Source organism: Cynoglossus semilaevis, chromosome 5 (assembly GCF_000523025.1).
Source record: "Cynoglossus semilaevis isolate Cse_v1.0 chromosome 5, Cse_v1.0, whole genome shotgun sequence".
In the NCBI taxonomy this organism is placed as follows: Eukaryota; Metazoa; Chordata; class Actinopteri; order Pleuronectiformes; family Cynoglossidae; genus Cynoglossus; species Cynoglossus semilaevis.
Window position 1 is genome coordinate 5,105,901 of NC_024311.1, and position 21,821 is coordinate 5,127,721.

The following is a 21,821-nucleotide window of genomic DNA, read 5'->3' on the forward strand; positions in this document are numbered from 1 at the left end:
TCCTGTATAAAGTTTAAATTAAAATGTCAATTCTTAAGAGCAAAATTAAATTACTGACACCTTGTTGACTTAAGGGATTGGAGGCCTAAAACATTGAGTGTATATTCCTCAAATAACCATTGAATAAATCCACTAGTGAACAGACCTCACAGCAGGATGTAATAGAACACAACTTTATTGAAACAGTCTGAATGGATAACATCAGCGTACAAAGAGGTGATGCTGCAGAGTAGTGACGGGGAGGGAGTTAAAAAAAAAAGAAAACATTAGTTTGAAAGAGAAAAGGTGAGTGATGACACAGGGAGGAAGAAAATTAGTCAGATGTCCTTGGGTGAACAGTGGCAGGGTATTTTTTGCATTTATTTTGTACAAAAAATAAATTAATGAAATCTTTCAAGTTTACAGGAATATCTATATGTTGTTTTAAAACACGCAGACATGCTGATAATCCTACAATGTGGTGAAGTTCAGCATTTTGTGTTACAACATTGAAGAGGATCTATACAGATCAAAGCTGATGACAGGTAGGGAATAGGACAGGAGTTTAAAAAAATAAGATTACAGATGAAAACTAAAATATTGTTAGAAAAAGGGAGCTTGGGGCAAACACATTCAAAAATCCTGAATGTTCAACGTGGCGTAGCTAGACCATCCCGAGGATGCTTCAGGACCTCATCGATTGAGCGTTACCTCGAGACAAACCTCGGGCTCCTTGGGCAGCACCACGTTTGTAGCTTTGATATCCATCCTTAATCAAACAAAGTCGTTTTGATTGGTTTGAATTTCAAAATAAAGCTACACATAATATAAAAAAAACCTAATAATCAGTACTCACTCGCTGGTAGCTGCTACTGGAATAGTCCCGAGGTGTATTCATTTGGGCTGGGCCGTAACCACTGCTGGGAGCGTTTGTAAAGGGAGGTCGGTATCCTTCATATGCTCCTGACAAACGTGCCATTGTGGTATTTAGAAGTGATGGCATCACAAGAAATCTTTGCTTGACATGTAAATACTTAATACTTACCTCTAAACCCATTCGAGGACCCCCTGTATCCGTTCATCATGCCCCGTGCATTCCTGGGCCCCCCTCTGGGTGTGGCCCTGCTGTTGTAAAACGACTGGCTTGACTGTCCGAACCCTGCGCCAGGATTGGTCTCTTCATGAGCTCCTGCAGGGGGCAGGACCTGGTCCTGGGGCTGAAACCCACTGACCACTAGTTGTATGGAAGAAAAAAAAAACATCATATGAAAGAAGTTATCAATAAATGACCTTTAACCTCTATCTTTACATTTATGTTGGACCAGAGTGGCTGTTTTGACCAGTGAAACACTGCACTAATGTAAAGTGTATGTCAGTCCATTTTAACAACAGTTTAAATTTGGGTATAATGCACCAGGTTAAAGCTGTAGCCTCACCTGACTGTAGTGTCTCCTGTGGGATCTCAGGCAAATCCACAGTGCTGTCTGACTGGCTGGTGAACCCTTGTCCATAACCACCAGGATACTGGGTGGGCTGCTTCAGAGGGTCTGCTTGGCCTTCACTGGACGGCGGTACAGGAGCATTCAGGTTAAAGACCTAGAGAAGTGGAGAGGATTTAGTTAAATTAACAAATGGACTTCTGGGATAAATATTTTACCTTAAGACCTGTGGAGGCGGCTCAGACAAGTAAAAACATTCACTGGTGTTTCACATATAACGGTTTAACTGGGAGAGACCCTACCGCTTGCACTGACTGGAATGGTGCTGCATTGACATTGATGCCTCCAGAGTGGGTGGGATTGGAGACAGACGGGAAGGCAGAGGACAGGGAACACGGGGCAGGAGACGGCTCAGACGATAGAGACAAGGAGACCTGGGAAAGGTACAAAGAAGGAACATTTGGAACGTGGGTCTTGGAACACAACTACCGTGATAAGAGAGGGATTACTGTTAAACTGTTAGGAACAAACTTAAGCTACCCACGTATACTGCGTGTCAAACGCTCGGCTTACCTGTGCAGATTCCTGTGGGCCAGACAGTACACCAGTCGGAGGAAGTCTGGACTCTGAGTGGGCTGTAATGAAAAAGAAAGAAAGATATCAGGGAGGGTAATCATGGATCTACAAGATACAATACAAGATTGACTCAATTGACCGCACGTCACTGCCTTGCACCCTATCCCCTAATTTAGGAACAACTGCATCCAAACTATAGAAAACTATGCTTAAAATTGTATAAATAAAACAAAAAACAAAGAAACTGCAGAAATAATAAATAAAAGATGTAGAAGTGACCTGAAGGACAGCCCATCTGCTGCAACTCAGCAGTCTGCACAGGCTTCATTGGCTGAGCAGACACAATGGCTGGATCCATGGCATGGCCGTCAAACTCCAACATAGAATCCTGGGACAAGCAGACGTGTTTATTAGGTATGATGTAGCAGTGAATTAACTCTGTTTGGTAACAGAGTAGAAAATTTGATGTGCTGAATCAATGTTGTAAGCTGTAATAATTCTGTTTTTCTAAAGTTATACTGTATAAGGCCTGAGATATTTGTTCACTAAAAGTCTCTTTTACAAAGTTTGAATAAACAAAGGTTGCTTATTTAGCCAAATATTTTACATCACATGTCAAACCTGTGGGCTGAATCTAATGCGTCTTAAAATAAGTCTTTAGCAAAGCCTATACCAGGAGTAGGCAACCTTAACCACTCAAAGAGTCCTCCTTCTATTTAGAGTTTTAATCACTTTTGGAAGACCTACAAGAAGGGTAAAAAAAAAGTTTTTTGCAAGCATTAACGTCAGTTTTGCAAACTTCAGTGTCAAATCAAACATTTTCATTAAATACTCATCGGCATGTAGTGGCAGTAGAGTGGAGCAGGGGACACAGTGACAGCTGAGGAGCATCGCAATGGGGTGGGGAGAGGGGGCTCAGTCAGCAGCAACAGTTGCAAGAAATCAATCGGTGTGTGTTTATTTTTGTAGGCGAGCAAATGGTGAGAAGGAGAGCAGCAGCCGGTAGTTCCTACATTGTTAGTGCGAGAGTACACGGAACGTGACAAAGGTGTGGAGATCTATGTTTGTTACGTTTTGGATGGACATTAGAAAGGGAGCACCAGAATATACCACTGGAGTTGGCGTATCTCATTCTAAGGGAAACCTACAGACACACACATGCATTACACTCTTTTTTCCCCAAAGCCACAGGGAGCTGCAGCAGAGGGATAAAAGAGCCACATGTGGCTCTGGAGCCATGGGTTGCCAACTCCTGGTCTATACTAATGTTAATTGGATAGGTTAAATGCAGTGGTCAAATCCCTTGTGTGTATATGAGAATAGCAAGTAATTAGCAAGTATAATTCTCCAATGCAAATTCTGATAAAGCCTCTGTTAACCACAAACTACCTAATCCATATTGCATGTTGATTTTGTAACCTCCCAGCAACCTGGAAATATCAACAATTGATCCAATAATGTTAAATTTATACTCCAATGGAAAAAACAGGTGATGTATTTCAAGCCACATATCCTACTTTCAGTGTTTAACATCATCTTTTTATTTGATGTTTATATTTTGAAACATCCTCTTTTTATTTGATGTTTATATTTTGAATTTAAATTTGTATTTATATTACTGAGAAAAAGGTTGTTGCAGTCTGTTAATTATTTTTTTTCTGAGTAAAGCATTGTCAGCACTTGAATGTTCACTAAATGTTAATCCACTTTTGCTTAAAACTTACACTGTGTTTTAGATTCTGGCCTCTTGAGTGATAGAGTTTAACCCCATTGTTTTACATAGAGACAATTAAACTGTAAATGTGAACACCTTGTTTATGTAACAGGCCTACTCACCTGCATGAAGTTGTACGTTCCTTGCATCTGGGCCATCAGGTCCTGCACCACCTGTTTTCTGACCACCGGGTCAGGGGTTGGCGCAGCAGCTACGGCGTTCACAGTAATACTAGGTTCCGGGACCATTGGTGCAGGAGGTTGATGTTGCAGTACATTCACCATCTACAGCAGACACACCACACAGCAAGTGTTAAGGACCAGCAGATCAGCACGAGGGAACACTGTGATACAGCACAGAAAACCTACCTGAGCCTCCACTGCCCACTCCTGCTCTTTATCTACACTGCTGTAGGAGTTTTCGGGAATGAACTGTCGGTTTACAAACTGAGGCACAAAAACGTAGGATAGAAATGTTAGAAACTTAAACTAAGATGAGTTGAGGTTTACCAGAGGATTAATGGGAGGATACATCACCTCTGTGGTTTCCACATTGATTGGCTGCGTTATATTTTCACTGGCCGTATCTTCTGGAAGGAAAAGCAACAGGTGAGACAGTTTAGTTTTTGTATGAAAGAAATAACTTCACTGTGTTTGAGTACAGGGGTTTTTTTTTAAGTACCAGGTTCTGATGGTGGCTCCCCTGCTTTTGACTCAACAGCCACCGTCTGCTCCTCCTGCTCCTCTTCCGGTTCACAAGATCCATTCTGATGACTCTGCACTCTGTCAAAGTAACCACTCAGCAGCACTTTTTCCAGGATCTCCTTCAGTGACTTGTCTGGAAAAAGGAATACAAGCAGCAATGATTGATTACAGTGTTTAATTTAATGACAAGAAAAATTTAAGTAGTATTTTAATAAATTGAATAATTTTTTTTAAATTTGTGTCACTTGATTTATTAGATTAAACTCAGTCTGCATAAAAGAACACACTAGAGTTTTTACAAATAAATCTTGTTAGGAGCCAGACAGACTCTTGAAAAGTACATAGAAGGTCTGCCCTTGGTGAGGCATCTAAATATTATGATAATAAGACATTTGAATCGCTTCATGTTCAGAATTAGAAAAAAATAGAATTCAATACTAGCCATTTTCAACTGTGTGAGGAAAAAGGAGCTGATTAAGACTTTTAGAGGTAGTCAGGTGTACTGGTGAAGTACAGAGGCACAAGTCTTCAAAACACTTACATGTGGTCCCTGCTACAGCCTTTTTTCTACCTTCCAGCAGTTCCCTCAAGTGAAGTGAAGCTTCTTCATATTGTTCAGTCAACCTACAGGTCAACAACCAGAACACACAGTTTGGTTATGAGCCACTGAACACAATCTACAACATCATCATCATCATCACGTGTGTGAAAATATATGGCATTTACAATATAGTCGAGGCTTTAATACTATATAAATAATAAATAAAGAATGACAACCACATTCATACCTGACATCGTAGTTCCTTTCAGGTCCCACCAGTTTGTAGAACTCATCTAGTGAGGTTAAATCAGCATCGGTGAGCATTGGTGAACCAGTAGCATCAGGCTGTTTGAGATCCTGCCTGACCTGCTCGTCCCCCAACTGGTCCAGTATAAACTGGAGCTCCAGAACAGTTTTTAGCCGCCGTTGCTCCAGTTCCTCTCGCTGCAGTTGTTCCCGTCTTGAAGATTTTTTAACTGCTTTCTGAACCTAAACACACAAGGTCAGTCATTAGGGACAGCAGCTCTCGCTGAGTGGAGAGTTTATGCTAAGAATCCAGGGAAAGATAAACATGACTCTTTTGATTAAAATCTGGATTTATTACATTGGTTTCTGCCATTAATCATGATAAATTACACTGTTACAAGGTGTAATTGGTTTCTGCCATTAATCATGATTAATTACACTGTTACAAAATCTACTAAATAATTCAAATATTGTGTATTGGTTATATTTATCATGTGCTTGTTGAATACTGCTACAAATTTAACACCTATACGTATAAAGATCCTACACCTCCTGCTGTCCATGGTTTGACTTCATGTTTATCATGTGTGTCGGTCATACTGTGTTAACAAACATTAAAGACCTTTTGGTGTTAACTGATCAAATGTAGTAACGTGAGAATTAAAAAGTGAACTTCTCCAGACCTACTCTTATTCACAGGTCACAACACACTAACTAGTTAACAGTGCTACCAATGTCTGTATACAACCAGAACTGATGGGTATTATTTCAACAATGATAATGAATGCTAGAGTTTGTTTGTTTTTTACAATTACCTTTCATCGAAAGGTATTTGATTTTAAAAATGATTGCATTTCTGAAACACTGTGAGGTGTCACAATAGCTAATGTCTCACCTCTTGACTCAATGCCTGGAAGCACTTCTGCAATTCTCGAGCAAACTCAAGGTTGTTGGTGACTTCTTGGTATTTTGACAAAGCATCCTTTAGAAACATGAAAAAAAAAACATGTAACAAAAACTACTTATTGCAAGAACATCAACAGCAAGGGTTTGTGCATAGTTGTAGTGTATCACACAAAAATAATTTACAAAATAAGTATAAATTTAAATGAAAAATATTAAAAATTTGTATATGTAGTGACGTTTGCATCAACTCACCAGTTGATCTTGATTCAACCTTTCTCCGTTATTCTTTTTTGCCTGGTAATCATCCAGTTTGCACTATGAAAAGATAGATCCAAGCATTAGGGTATATAAACAAAATCCTACATGTATATTGGCTATAAATATAAAAAGATGAATACCTTTTTCTTTTCCATATTGCGAACCTTCTTGTCAAGTACACCAAGAACATGTTTCATGGTCTCAGAATGACTCCCGTTTGCCAAGTCTGGAACATTACACTGAACCGCATTGTTGCCAACCATTGCAGAAGGCATCTAAAAGGAGGCAAATATATAAATAATGTATGTGATTATAATTCAGAAATCAAATATATTTTATAGAAGAAAATAAGAAGGTTATACAAGACTCAAAGGTTTCCTGAATTCCTTCCTACAGCTTTGGTCTTTCCCCTGGGATTTATTATAGAGATAACATTTGCAGTTCCTAAAGGTATTGTATATGATCCAAGAGCATCTAGTCAGTCTCTGCTAACACATCGGAGAGCAGGACAACAGTGGATTTTATACATTGTTTCAAATACTATAGGTGTGTGCTTTTCTACAATGACCAGCTTTCTGGACATTTTAAAAAGGTGGTGAAAGGGGAAATCTATAATTTTGTAAGGTGTACACTTACATATGAATCCGTTAATTACTGGTATAAAGGGGATGCACTTTTAATGAAAATCCTACAAAGCACACTTTTGAATCAATTATTTTTATTAGTGGGTACACAGTGTTGTATAGTTACAATGATCGGGTTGCGATAATATAATTTACTATAAAAACACAACTATAACCAAAATAATATTGCCATAGTTATTACGCATTCAGTGACGTCTCAGGTACACACGAGGAAACCGAAACTCTATTTCTAGATCTAGATAGTCGTGCATTAAAATGAAACTGCATTTTCTACGGTGTAACTTGTGATGTTGCACTCACAAAACACTGGACAGACAGAACACGGCAAAAATAAATCAAAGTTAAAATTCAGGCCTTCTAATTACCATTGAAGACCTCGAACTTTCAAAGCCAAATAAACAGTTCGAGAAATTCAGCTAAACAACACAGAGTTGCATTTATAGAGCGGACGCCACTGCGGATCAACACTAGCTTGCGACATTTAGGCACTTTAGTTACGATTTTTGTGGTCACCCTGTCCTATTGTTAGCTGAGAAGCTAGTCTGGTTTATGCGACTCTTGCCCCGGTTGTCGTACGTTAAATGTAATCCAATTAAAACGTACAACCAAATATTGCTTTTAGTTTCTTAAAAATGGGTCTGCCATCGACGACTTCGATCGAGAAAAAACAAAGAGCATCTCGGGATGTTGCGGCAACCCGTGCTGTTCGAGCAAAAAAAACGATGTAAATTATATAACAATTCATTAACTACCACGTTTTAGTGGTTAAGACATATACACACCTTTATACTCTTTGTCTTCACAGAGGTCTCTATGGTCAAGTTTAATGGTAGCTTGGTGGTAGCAGTTTGCGTCTTTCACCTCCAGATGTAATTTTCCAGGATGCTCCCACCAGCTAACGACTAAATAGTAGCTAACTGCAAATGCTAACTGTGGGGCTACAAGGACCTTAATGCTGACCAACGCCTGCCTGAATGTAAAACACATGCATAAATTCGAATACAAATGTAGTAACTTGGTGCCTCCGTTATATTGCGCAATGCACTTCATTCGTGAATTTGGTTACGTTGAATATTGTTATAATGTATTTTAATGTTTTATTTTGACCACGTATAATATGAAGAGTTAGAGTAAAATAATTTACGTTTTATATTTTGGCGAAAGTGTAACAAACAAGCAACTAAATCGATTAACTTATTTTACGATTATTTCTCTTTAAAATACATTGGAAACAGTTTCGTGACATTATTTTTAAATCATTACAACATTAAAGAAACAGGTATTCCTTTGTATATTTACCAATTTCTAAGCATTTCATTCAGTTACTGTTTGGACAACAAAAATGTACTGCGTAAATTCTAAAAAAAAAAACAACAACAAAAAACCCAGCACAAATCAAGACGTTTGGTAAGGTAAGGTAATAGCCAAACATACAAACAACTGCAACTCTGCAGAACAATGAATGTTCGTGCGATTCACATCTTGCAAAATCATTCCTTCAAACAATTACACTTCATTAAATAATCAATAAAAAAACAACGCACTATACGTGATGTACAATATATATAAAAAATCTAATACAAATTTCTAACAGACGATGGCAGTGTTGTGTTGTTTCTTTTCTTAAGCAGTTGTCTGTTCTTGTGTCGCGTATTAACTGGGATGTTGAAATTTAATGGCACATCAGAGTGCATTTAAGTGTCTAATGCTCCACAGATTCATTGGTCAAGGCACACAAACCTCCATGAACCCCCACTCAGTTTCCCACAATGTTTTCCAGGTTGCACATTTGTTTTAAAACAGTGGTTTCCAAGCTTTTGTTCTCCAAGAGCTACTTTTACAAAATGAAAATGGCTGAAAGCTATTTATGTTGTGTAACATCTATTTTTATAGCCCAATTAAAAAAAACTCAATAAGCTTTATTTGCCTAAACATTTACAATATGTTCACATATAACAGTTTCCATTCAAACATCACCACCACATCAAGTATTATTGTTGTTGTTGTTTGGAAGCATGGCAGTCCACAAAGAGCATCCATCTTTCAAGGCCCAGTATTGTTTCTCCATTTTGACCAAATAAGCTGTTATAAGCTATTTTTATTTTATTTGTCATTGCCTATTGGACAAAAATAGCACAAAGGACTGCATTCTACAAGTGTTTGGCAATCGTCCTGACCTGAGATATAAACGCTGCATTCATGCTGTGCGGAAGCGAACTTAGCTTTAGCTACAAGGGTACGCAACAGTAGGAAAATTATTCAAGGTTGGAAAATAACCTTTTTTTTAATCAGTAATATCATCATTCTATTTTTTAATCGTCCCTAGTATCGAAAGATTTGTTCATGTTCACAAAGGTAGGGCAGCAGAGTGACATTTTATGAGACGATTTTATTCGGCCAAAAGTTTGGTTCCATGTCAGGGCCTCTGCTGACAAAAGAGAGGAACTGGACTCATCAACGTTTGATCTCCACATTGAGTGTTCACAATAAGTTTTCACACCTCTATTACGACTTGCTTTTTCTCTAATGCCAAGTATGTCTGTTAGTCCTGAGGTGGAGGTGTCAGGAACCTAAGCTCTTCTCTCTGATGTGGTTTGCTGACAAATGGCTGTACATCCTTCAGAGTTTCCTTTCTGCACCACATCTGACTGGACCAAATATGTGCAGAGGATTTATTGGCTGAAAAGCCACAAGGGCCGTACAAACACTTAGGTCCCAGACCACTAGTAGTACAGCTCAGGCAAGCAGGAATTCAACTGCAACCTCAGTGATTTCCCTCGACTCTGTTGCTCTACTCTTCCTTTCATATTTAACTCCTGCTGCATTTGTTTCTCAATGACTCTTTAATTTATGTTTTTATTCATCCTTCTTCTGCCACTATTCTCAAATTGGATCTATTTTGTGACGAGCCCCAAGAACTTCAGAGGTGAAATCAGGATCTTGGTTGTTTCCAGACTTTCTGTGTGGTGAGGGGCTTTTTTCTGCTCACAGTCTTCCTTCAATTAGATGGGCAACATTAATAATTCATGACCCACATGTGTTGGTGAAAATAGACCAGTTCATTGATATTGTTATTAATAATTCATGACCCACATGTGTTGCAGACAGATTACAAACATCTTCACTTAACTACTATCATTATCATTATTACAGCGGGAGAATTTTATTCACCCTCATGCTATTTGTGATTCATGCCATTGCGGTTTAATTTAGAAATGAGGTTCAAGGGTAGACTTGTTTATGCCTTTTAGGACAAACTTGGACAATTAATATTTCCAGTCCTGTCACTTTTGAAAATCAAATGCAGTTTTGGCAATTTTGGCATTTTTAAAAAATGTTGTAAATATCGTATTAGCTGTAGAACTTATAGGCCTGTTGATGGTCCTGCTGTGAGTTAGCATGTTCTCCACTGGGATGGAATCCAACTCCCTGAAACCCTGAAAAGGATTATGTAGTGGATGATTAAGTATATTTGTCCTCGCTAGTCAGAGAAAGTTATGATATATGTATTGCGTATATATAAATATGTAAATAGTTTAACCATCTCTAAAAGCTAACCTTTAGTTATCCTTTGCCTAATTAATTTCTGTTTGTTTAATCTTAATCACGATAGGCTGCAGTGATTTGATTTAACCAATCGATGTGGAATTCATCTTTCCACAGCACAATGGCTGAGATACAACACTTAACACTGCTCCTCTTCTCCACAGCAAGCGTGAACACCCAGACCAGATGTGAAGGACACTCCTCTAACTAACACCAATTTTGTTTCTGTTTTGTTTCAGTAACAAGAAATCAGGTCGAAATAAATGTTTTGTTGTTTCTTTTTGTCATAAAACCACTTTAGAACCAATCAGTAACAATCTATACTGTCTCAAGATATACATGACCATGGTGTCGTTTTAAAACATGTTTTTTTTCCACATCAATGTAGAAAACCCATCTCCCACTACACGTTGGTGACAATCTTTTCAGACACAATTCTTTTCCTTTTGGAAAATTTCAGATTTCAAATGTCAGACCCACAGTCAGTAGAAACCAGTTTTATTGAAATGGATGACTGCAGAGCTAATGCTGAATCCTCAGCTGCTGTATAGACCTCTCCACCAAAGACCTGTACCACTCTCTAGTACCAGACAACTTGTTCAGTCTTCACAGTCTTTTCTTACTCCAAAGGAAAAGAGTCTTTAGAAATGGAAGTTGTTGATGGCGTCTGGCACAGTGATCTCTTTTATGTATTTAATTCACTAAGATTTGATGTGTACAAGTTTACATATCATCAAGCTCAATGTTCCATTGTATGTACTTTTTTGTACTTTATCTAGTGTACCCAGAGCACCTCTTGTATTCCTATAAAATGTATTTGACACAGTGGTAACCTTTAAGACCAGATCAGGTCCACACACTAACCTAACACACTAACCTTCCCAGAGAAACCACGTCAATGAAGTACTGTGAGAGCCTTTCTTTGGTCATTATTTCTCCACTGATTCTTACTTGAACACTGATTTTTTTTTCTTTCCTAGTTCACAACTAAGCTTGTCCACTTTCTCTTTCTTGTACAAACCAAATTGTTTTCCTGCAAGAAAATAAAATATGCAAGGACAAAATGTTTTAGTTCCAAAACCCTTTTTTTAACTTGTTAAATTCAAATACTTGATAGTAACATACAAACACAAAAATGTTTCTACTATCCTCTCACCTAAGCAACTAAGGTAAAAAAAAAAATCAGATGAAAGTACGGTAAACTATGACCTCTGACTTCCTGTTCTGAGTTGCGTGACTAATGCTGGCTCTCAAAGCCCAACCTTTCACTGGGTCATCACCAACGCTGACTGCATAGAGACAGGAATCCAGTACAAAAACTGATGTTATCTGACAGCATGAAACCAGAGCAGACCTGGAACCTCATGTTCCACCGTCTTGAGCTCATGACAGCATCATGGGAAGCCATATCCAGGTTGAAACCAGAATTAGGCTAACATCTGTCAGTTACAGTCTGGAAGGGAAGCTCGATGCAAGTAGTAACTATGACATGTTTTCATAAATATTTAAGTTAAATAAATATATACATACATAAAATACATTTAATTTCCGTGCTGGCATTTGATCAATATCAATTAAATAAGGACTGAAAAGGGATGATTTTGTGGTAATGTGTTGATAATACATTTAATCACATAGCTAGAAACAGATGCCGGATTTGATTGGAGAGCCGAAATGTTTGACCCTGTGCTGCTTTGAAACATAATTTGGTTTTGGTTAAAACTCAGTCAATTTGCCCTCATGCACATGAAATATGTCACATTTGCTTGCATCTAGATATCCATCCAAATCAGTTTGGATGGATATCTCTACCAAAACTAAGGGCCAAAAATCCTCCACTGTCAATTTGTGTATCTCATCATTATTTGTCAGAACCTTACACTTTACCTCAAGTGACTTTTGCCCCCCTGAAAATCAAAACAAGAAGTGGGGAGTCCTTTCCAACTAGGTTTCTAACTGATTGCAGCTTTACCATGAAGATGGCACTGACCGCTAACTATGAACGGCTGCTAAAATGGTAACAGTATTTACTCAAGCTATGTTGTGTTGCAATAGTTTAATATAGATGAAACATAGTATTTAATAAATGCGATAATAAAGAATACATGTTTAGGATTATTTTCTATTCCGATCTTGAGTGAAGTAAATCTAACTGGCCTAAAAGTCTATAGGTAAAATAGGAAAGGACATGTAAAGTGGGAGGACCTGTGAAGAAAAGCCCTCTTGACAAGCTTTCAAATAAAAAACTCAAGGCATGTTATACACACTTACCCTTATGTCATAAAATTAAACAAAGACCTGGAGAATGGCAAATGCTTCAAATGAGCGTGGACAGAGTCGTGATACTTCGCATGTACATTTCTTATATGTATTCGAGAAACTCTGTGACACACAGACGCCTGGTGTCTGGTTTACATCCATAACAGAAGTTGGTGCCATGACTTCCCGGTATCCCAGAATTCCTCGTGTTTCCAGTGAGATGTTTGCACAGAAGGGAAGAGTATCTGGACCCTGTCAACCTTTGCCCAGAGGCTCCGGTTATACAGACAGGCTAAATTAGATCAGCTTTGATTGTTATTTCAAATGAAGGGAATAACATGGAGCTGTGTTTTTGTCATTCCCATCCATCTCTTGCTTCCCTATTGCTGGTTAAGGTGTCACCAACAATTGTATCCAGCTTCATGGCTCATTTGCCAACTCCGAGACTGCGGAGTGCAGAGGCCTTGAGACAGGAACGATGGCTGTTGTGGCAGGTGCTCTGCAGAGGATCTGGGGTCAAGCACAAGATTGAGCCTGAAGAGCTCTCAAGCGAAGGTAGTCATTTCACATTACACACCAGGCGTCTGTGTCACTATGTGGAGCAGCCTGTACCTTCAGACACCATCACCAACAAACATACACTGCCACGCAATGGCAGACACACCCTTTAAAGTCCCAGAGACACAGTGGAGGCACTGGTGACAGGGCAGCACTGGGTCCCGTCACTGGACTCGGTTTAGTCACAATTTAGCTTCAAACGCAGTCCTTTTGTGATCCACTGTTAATAGACTGTACAAAGCTTCAATGTAAATCTCCTTTTAGAACATTTTCAAATTAGCCACATGTTAAAATAGACTTTCTAACAACATTATTTACACAGTGCATCTGAAAAAGTCAATTAGCATAACAGCCAATGTCTGTGGCACAAAAACTATATTGTGGTGGTGTGACTATCAACAGTCATACACTGTTTTTCTTACCACCTATGTCTGTTTCTAACTTTTTCTGTTGCATTTTCTTCTTAAGCCTGATTTAAACTCTTCGTATGAAGATTCTAGAAACAAGTAAACAGGACTTATAACTGATCCTGTAATTAAAAGTAACTCCAAAACGATACGTTTCGTTTCATGACCACTCGTTGCTTCTTCCAAATATGAACAAAAGGCGAATGGAAAATGTCAGAACGTATTTCTGTTGTTTTTCTAACATGTGCCAGGGACAGTTAGAGAGGATCCTGTGAGCAGAGAAGCAGGCCGGGAAACAGACAGTGGGAGACAGTGTGTGACTGACATCTGAGGCACAACAGTTCATTATGTAGTTAAAGCTGCAGCTCCAGTGGTATTGGTGGTGGTGTGACTGCGCATTCATTGAAAGGCAGCTCTATGTTACAGCAGGTAAAAACAGAGCAGAGATAATTGAGCTTGGAAACTCTCCCATCGTCAGCATTTGAATTCAGTCGGTTTATTAGGTTTGGTAAAAAGTCTCCTGACAAACAGTTTAACTCTGATAACAGAGCAACTCCTAAAGAGGAGGAACTGGACACTGGCAGAGTTACAAGATCACCTAATGAAGCTGTGTCGGCTTAACTCTCAGGGTAAACTTATCAGTGAGCAACTTTGTAATTGTTACTTTGTAACAAAAAAATGTAATTTTGTTGGTCGGATCCTTGTAGTGTAACATTCAATACTTTAAACTATGATGATTTATGATACTTTTTCAGTGATCAGAAAGCAGAGGGTCGGAAATGAGCAGACCAAAGGAAGAGCCGAGGCCGAGCAGTTGGGAGATTAAGTCAGAGAGACGAGGAGACAGAGTGGATTTGATGAACAAAGGATGTTGAAAATGAATCTGCCAGAAGAGGAAGAAAAAAGGGAAAACCCCTGAAAGATTCATGGATACAGTGGACTCCAGTTGGAAGATGATTTGTGTAAGAGAGGAGGAGGCAGAGTATCGGATGAGGTGGAGGCAGATGACCTGATGTGGTGACCCCTGAAGGGAGCGACCAAAACAAGAAGTAAAGGATTTCCTTCCATTGATCAATTCGATTTTAAAATGAACTCCCGTTGCCTTTTTTTTCTTTCTTAATGATAATTGAGAGTACTGCAGATTTTTATCAAAATACTCCGAAATACTTCGAAAATTCGAAAATATATTATTGTTAATACTATAATTAAACCTCTTTGGAGACATATTGGTAAACATCTCTGGAGGTCATGGGGTACAAGTCAGGGATTCTGGGGTTGGGAACAGAGTTGTGGTTCTGGTTTCAAATCCAATGCTGCCCCAGGGGGAGCACTGAGGGCCACAGACACCACAGACACCACAGACACCACAGACACCACAGACTGCCCTGTCAGAGAATCAGGGCCAAACCGTACAGATAGCCAGAAGGACTCCTCTCCTCCTGTCACTAAGGAGAGGAGGCCATGAAGTTGGTAAAAGCCTTTTTTTTTTACTTCTTTTTCAGTCACACACTGATGCAAAAGTCACAACCTCACCGATTCAACTGAACTGCTATGAATAAATAAATAAACCACATGAATGTTTTCCACTCTCTTTTCTCCTCGAATACTTATGTATATAATTTTTTTTTATATTTAACAATCTATTTATTATTACCACCCTGTTCCTTTTGTCATTCTTTAACACGGTGTTTCTTAAACATATATATTTAGAAAATTCAATCGACTTTACAGAAAAAAATAATGCCTTTACAAAGATCAGGTAAAAGCAGTAGCCCCTCCACCCCCCAAAAAAACAGACCTATTTGCTGAGTTATATCACCAGCCAATGATGTGTGGTCACATCCTAAAGCTCTAAACTCATGGGAGTAGTTTGGAAATATTGCAAAATTATTTTTTTTTTCAACTGTATAATTACACTTGACATAACCCTGAGTGCACATTAGGACAAAAGCAACCAGGACACGGTAATTACATTGACCTTAGAGATGCAATCAAGAGCTCAGTGTCCTCCAGCATTTCTTATTCTCTCTTGCACAGGACCATCATCAACGCCTCGTTCCACAAAACAAACAAAGAGGAGGGGAACTGGAACAGTGATTAAAGAAATCAACAAATCCTTCTCAGGACATGAGCGCATGGGCCTGTGGGCCGGATCAGGTTCTACGGAAAGGGTGAGTCAATGAATGGGAATAGAGAAACAGAGGGTGAATGAGACGAAGCGGTGGGTAAGCGGTGGGGAGTCGGGCGATGTGGAGCGACGTGCTCTGGGACCAGAGGTGTGAACTCGGAGCTGACAGAGCAGCTTCTCTTAATTTAGTTTTCCATATCCGTCATGGGAACATCGCTTCTATTTTCTTTTCATTACTGCACCAATCTCCTTAAGTCCTTCCAAACAACAGTGGAATAACAGCTTATTTGTTCTGTGTGGCCTTGGTTAAAAGCGGACGGATCCTGGTGTGTGTGTGTAGCTCCGTCAGACACTCTTTGGTGTGGAATGACAATGCAGATCTAAATGTTTTCAACAGCTGATTCTGTACTGATTGCAGTTGAAGATAGTTGTTAGAATCGCACTGAAAATTTTGAAAAATAAATACGGGTGACCTGACGGTCTGAGGTCACATTGACAGGGTTACTGCACACACCTAAGGCATCATCTTCATACATACTTACATTTTTTAAAATATTGTTTCTTTGAGTTGTTCAACTGCTCCCTTTGTGTTTAAGTGTATAAGAGTTTAACTTGTAAAGTGGCTCATTTTAATAAATCAAATTTAAATTTTTAATCTAAATGTTAGATCTAAATATTTTGGGTGAAACTAAATCTATAGCTAATATGCTAATAATTCACGCTGCTGATAACCGGAAGTGCCAAAATAAAATTTGATTTCTTTAAATGCACATTGGTACAAGTTTCAAGGGTGGGTTTAATGATTGTTAGTTTGTCAAAACAAAGTTTCAAGGGTGGTTTTAATGATTGTTAGTTTGTCAAAACAACATAGAGCAAATAATCTGTTGGTCATTTCTAAAAATCAAAGGGTTCAAAGATGCAAAGAGATAAATGCTGTTTCCCATAGAAAAGGTAAGTTAAGTGGAGTGGACAGCCAGTCGTATCTGCACGGGTTCATCTCCACATAATCAAAGGCCTGTTTCCTCTGGGGAATGTGGGCCCAAAAAGACTGTAAATCAACGCTGTGTTAGAACAAAATAGAACAAAGGTTATGTGGTGGAGCTGTGCAATGTTAGACTTGAGAATCCCAATTTTATCCAATGTGAAGGGCGCATCTCTGCCAAGAGTCCTTGAGAGAGTTTCTGCCATAATAGCATGTGTGAAAAAGAGGAACACGAACCATTCATTTTCAAGAGTCATGTTAACACCAGAGTGGAACTGGAAAACGTCTGTTTTGAAAAATAAATCCAGGTCTTATCTTTGAGCGAATCAAAGGCATGTTTTAAACATAATATTGGCAATTATTGTGTGCAGACTGTGGTGCTATTCAGTCTGATTTTCAAACAGCCAGACACTCGGTGTACCTCCTTTTGTCCCTGCTTAGCTTTAAATGTAACTGCAATCAACCACAACAAGATTTTTGAGGCCCAGCTCTCATCCCTCAGAAATCCCACCAAACGTGAGTAGTACTGGAATTCCGGAGCACCATGCCAACCGTGAAGCCTCCCTGCCTCTTGCAAGCCCCGCACGGAGGGGCAATTTTCCTTCGGCTGAACTTCCTAAAGCTGCCTCACCTGGAATCAATCTGTAACACAATCGAAGGGTCCTGACTTGAAAGCCAATTCCTTCCCTTTGATAGTCTCTTCTTAGTAGCCTGCACGGCACTGGAAACAGGCCTTTTGTAATCTGCACACACAAAAGAGCCAGGGATTGGGACGAGTATCCAGCCATCAAAGTGTATTATGCAAACAACCCAGAAACACAGCTCAGATACTCTCTTCCTCTTCGGCCTGGGGTTTTTTTTTTTCATCGAGAATTGGACCGGCGTTTGGAAAATTTAAGTCTTGTTGTCATCTTTCATTTTTCTCCAGATAATGCTGTTATATCGGTTCCTCCCTCTCATGTGAACATTTTTTGTTTAACAGTAACAACCTCGGAGCCACAGGTGTGGCCACTGTAATTTGACAGCCTTTCGGCCTCCTTAAAGTTTAACGTCCGTCTGTGGAGTGCTCCTGGGAAATGTAGTCTTAAGTCAACATGCCAGAGCTCATTTCCTTTCGTCACATCTCTCTCTGTATATACACATTAGCTACTCAAGACAAAAAGTCACTGACCCCTTACTTAGTAAATGCCTTGTTACGTAAGTGAAAGTAAATTGCAGTACAAATAGCCAACCTGTCCGTAAAAGTCACTTCCAAAGGAAGAGTTTGTGAACCACAGATAGGTGGCAGTAAACTCTTTCAGAACTGTTCAACAAATGAACATACATTTTCAGTTATTTGCGCCATATTTGGTAAAGTATGGACTATATGAAAACTTGGTTGGCATTTGTAAACAACAGTTGAGTGCATTAGTGCAAAATTAAACAAATACTTAAAATGTAGTATTTATTTTGGTGCTATAGCTGTTTGTGTCTCCAACAATGACACAGAGCATTTCTTATTTCTTAATTCTTATTTTAAAATCTCAAATAATAATAATAAAAAAACATTCTTACATTTTTTAATCAAGACATTTCCATGGAATTTGTTTTTTACATTTAAAGGAAAAATATCATAAATCATAATTAGTAATCTGTACTGTGGAAAACATTTCATTAGATTCCAAGGCCTTCAAAAGGAAGAAAAAAAAGGTTATTTTTGTGCACCACCATTTTGTGCAATCACATTGCCTATTAACTTGCTCATACATGTGATTTCAATTGAGTAATTGGCTACAATTGAATCAGCGTTGAAGGGGCAGAGGAGATGGATGTGAAACATAAAATGAAAAGGACAGTTGTTGAGGGGAGCGCTTCTTTTAAACACAGTCACAGCCCTGGACTTTGACAATCAGTGAGTCACAAGCCGATCTCCACTCTGGGCCAAGGCATGGTCTTTTCTTTATCTACTTATTTCAACATATCTTTTATGACTGGTGTTTCCCAGTGTTTCCTAGTGTTGCACAATCTTTTAGAAATTTGATGTAACTTTAAATTTTATTAATTCTAAGATGCAGGACAAATTCTGACATTTTTATTTCCTGCACTAATTCAAACCAGAATTCAGCCCAATTCTACATAAACCTTATTCTCAAATTCATAACAATACATTTTTCATATGTTTTTGTGTTGACCTTATGGCATATATTGGCAAAAAATATTGGCAAATACGCAATTCTATATTTTTTGCAAAAATGCTAATTTGCATTGACCCAGATTAACAGTTGACCAGATTCTCGCAGAGACGACAAACATCTGGGCCGTGAGTAAACTCAGCAACCAGCTTAAAAAATGTGTTCGCTGTGTTAAACTGGGAAAACCACTGTGAAACCGCACCGTCATATTTCCAAGTCAGTATCAGTCAAAGACCATTTGAAAACCACACTTCACCAGTATCCCAGAGATGTACTGTGTGTTTTAAGATGATTACAGCCCAGTTCAGAGAGCACAGAGTACAAAGCAGGACCAGCGCCATCATGTGACATGTGATCTTTGTGAGTTTCTCTACAGCTTTATTTTAAATCGCTGTCGCTCAGTCGATGGTACTGTTTCCAATTTCAACAGGCAGGAATGTGAAGAATACCTCCCATGGTTTCTATTTAATCTCCTCTTTGCCTTTGTTTAAAACGTATGAACTGTTTAACCTTGCTCTCTGCTGCTGTGGCTGCTGCTGCACCAAAAAGTAGCGCAACTTGACAATGGCGTCACACGATTCGGCCAGAGTATCTGTTTGCTCCTTCTTTGTCCTCAGGCCCTTCAGATTCTTTCATTTATCTTTTCCTTCCTCTGCCCCCCCCCACCACCTCCCTCACCCCGTCCGCTCTCCTTCAGCCAGCGGATGCAACATTATACTAAAACAAATTGATTTGTCTTGCTTTTGCCCACTGCCCTCCAGTATGATCGGACCAATTTGCTGACAGAGTTGAAGCATTGTTCCGCAGGTCAGTCTTATATTCATATATAAAAAAAAAGTATATCACTCCGATTCATTCAGCAGAGCGGCTCTAACTCTAGGTCGGAGTTGTGTTGCTGTGGACGAGTTTAAGAAAATGTCAACTTCTTGAGGCAAACACACTGCTTTAATCACGTGGTGGCAAACGTCACCAAGACGACAGAGCTCGCTGTTTGTCTGAACGGACTGGGGACAGAGTGAACTGAGGCTCTGCCCTCTGCTGCCATAATCTCACTCCTTCATGTTCGACTCGAACAACCCCGGCCTCGGTAAACAACACATGCGGCTTTAATTGGAATCACTTGGTCACCCCGCAGCAGGATGAACAGGGCTTTGTTGCCGACATGGCAGCTCCCACAACAACCTGACATGGATACCCCCGAGGAGGTGGCCGCACCTCGGGGGCCGCAGGAAAACTCTCACGCTTTCGACAACTTTAAGGCTGATGTGGTAAATGGGATGAGAAACTTTAGAGTTTGTGGATTTTTGAAGGTTGAGTTAGCAGGAACACTGCGTTACTGTTGGTAAACATGACGTGATTCAAGCGAAAAGCTGGAATTCATCGAGGAAATTGGTCCAACGCGGACAGTGTTACATTCAACTATCAATGAGCTTTACACAGTTAGTTATGCATTGTTATGCTATTAAATTCAAATTAAAACACAAAAACACTGAAGTCAGTGTAATAAAAGAGGCAAACATGCAGTAATTATTGTAAAAATATTACATTTGGAGGTAATATGATAACAATAAAAACGTAATACTTTGTCTTTAAAATGTGTCCACAGGTTACTGAGAGGACGTAGCGGTTTGCTAATTCAAATAATTACCAAGTAATTAGCTTTTCCACTCCTGGATTTAGGTGTGTTTAGAAACAGGAGAATCCTCATCAGCTGCTCCGTATGTTCATTTAATACTGGAGAATGTATCAACAAAATTCAATTATAAAGCAAATAAAAAACTGTTTTTACAATTTAAAAATTTCTAATGTTCAAACATATATATTTGTATATTTGTATTATATATATATATAGCTATAGCTTCCAAAAGTAAAACTGAAATAATTCATTTTAACTGACTTCCATTTACCAGAACAATCCTTACTCTTTTTAGTGCAATAATAAAGCTCTTTGTGGTCATATCTTAAATAGTCCCCATTCAGTCCTTCCTCGTCCTTAAGTGAATAAATGACCATCTGAAGAGAAGGTCATCTGCGTCTGAGCAAGTGTCTCCTTAAATTAAATGAACAACATGACTCTGATTAAATCCCTGTTTTTTTCCTCTCCTTCTGGCTGCTTCCAGAACATTCCAGGACATTAGACCAGTGACTGGCTACTCTGTTTTCTCTCACTGTTTTTCTCATGCTGACCTTTGCTGAAGAAAGGGTCAGTGATATTTTGTTTTTTTGTACTGGCCATCAGCGTTGTGTGTCAGAATCAACAGCAGATTTGTTGTTTACCTCAGGTTTGTTGTTGTCTTCATGTAGAGAAATAGCATTTACGTTGGACAAAGTTTATAATGTTTTTTTAAATTAATTAATTATGCATTGATTATTCAGACAAAATAATACATAGCCCTACAGAATCCATATAAAAGGTTTCTTCAATTTTGTAGTCTTAATAAATAGAAATTATTACATTGTATAATCAAAGTACAGTTAAGAAGTAAATACAATGTATTATTATTGTTATCATTATTATTATTTTGAATAATAATGATCTATCTTTTAATGTAATCATTCAGATTCTTCTTATAATTTCTATTTAACTTTCGCATTTACAACAGAGGTAATATCAGAGGCAGATAAAATGTAACGAGATAAAAAACAATAATGTATGAACTGCATCTGTGTTCAGAGAAATACATATTATTTTGTCATTTTTATTTTTAATATATTTTTACATTTGAAAAACACTTTTAAAATATATAAATATTTTTTAAAGTA

General features: G+C 38.6%; 1 protein-coding gene across 2 annotated transcripts; it reads right to left on the reverse strand.

Annotated features, from left to right (window-relative positions):
• Window positions 1-159: 159 nt before the first annotated feature.
• On the reverse strand, window positions 160-7,954 carry LOC103378749 (caprin-1-like). Of its 2 annotated transcripts, none has more exons than XM_008310067.3 (17): window positions 7,790-7,954; window positions 6,504-6,638; window positions 6,358-6,420; window positions 6,095-6,181; window positions 5,201-5,442; window positions 4,954-5,036; window positions 4,390-4,545; window positions 4,245-4,294; window positions 4,077-4,154; window positions 3,831-3,992; window positions 2,274-2,382; window positions 1,992-2,053; window positions 1,721-1,852; window positions 1,416-1,575; window positions 1,025-1,213; window positions 836-942; window positions 160-748 (listed from the first exon to the last, which is right to left on the reverse strand). In XM_008310067.3, exons 2-17 carry the CDS (start codon window positions 6,636-6,638, stop codon window positions 665-667), a joined length of 1,899 nt encoding a protein of 632 aa, XP_008308289.1. In that variant the 5' UTR covers window positions 7,790-7,954; the 3' UTR covers window positions 160-664. The 2 variants fall into 2 exon arrangements, with proteins under 2 accessions (XP_008308289.1, XP_008308288.1); XM_008310066.3 differs by having other exon boundaries at window positions 4,245-4,297; window positions 7,790-7,953.
• Window positions 7,955-21,821: the final 13,867 nt, after the last annotated feature.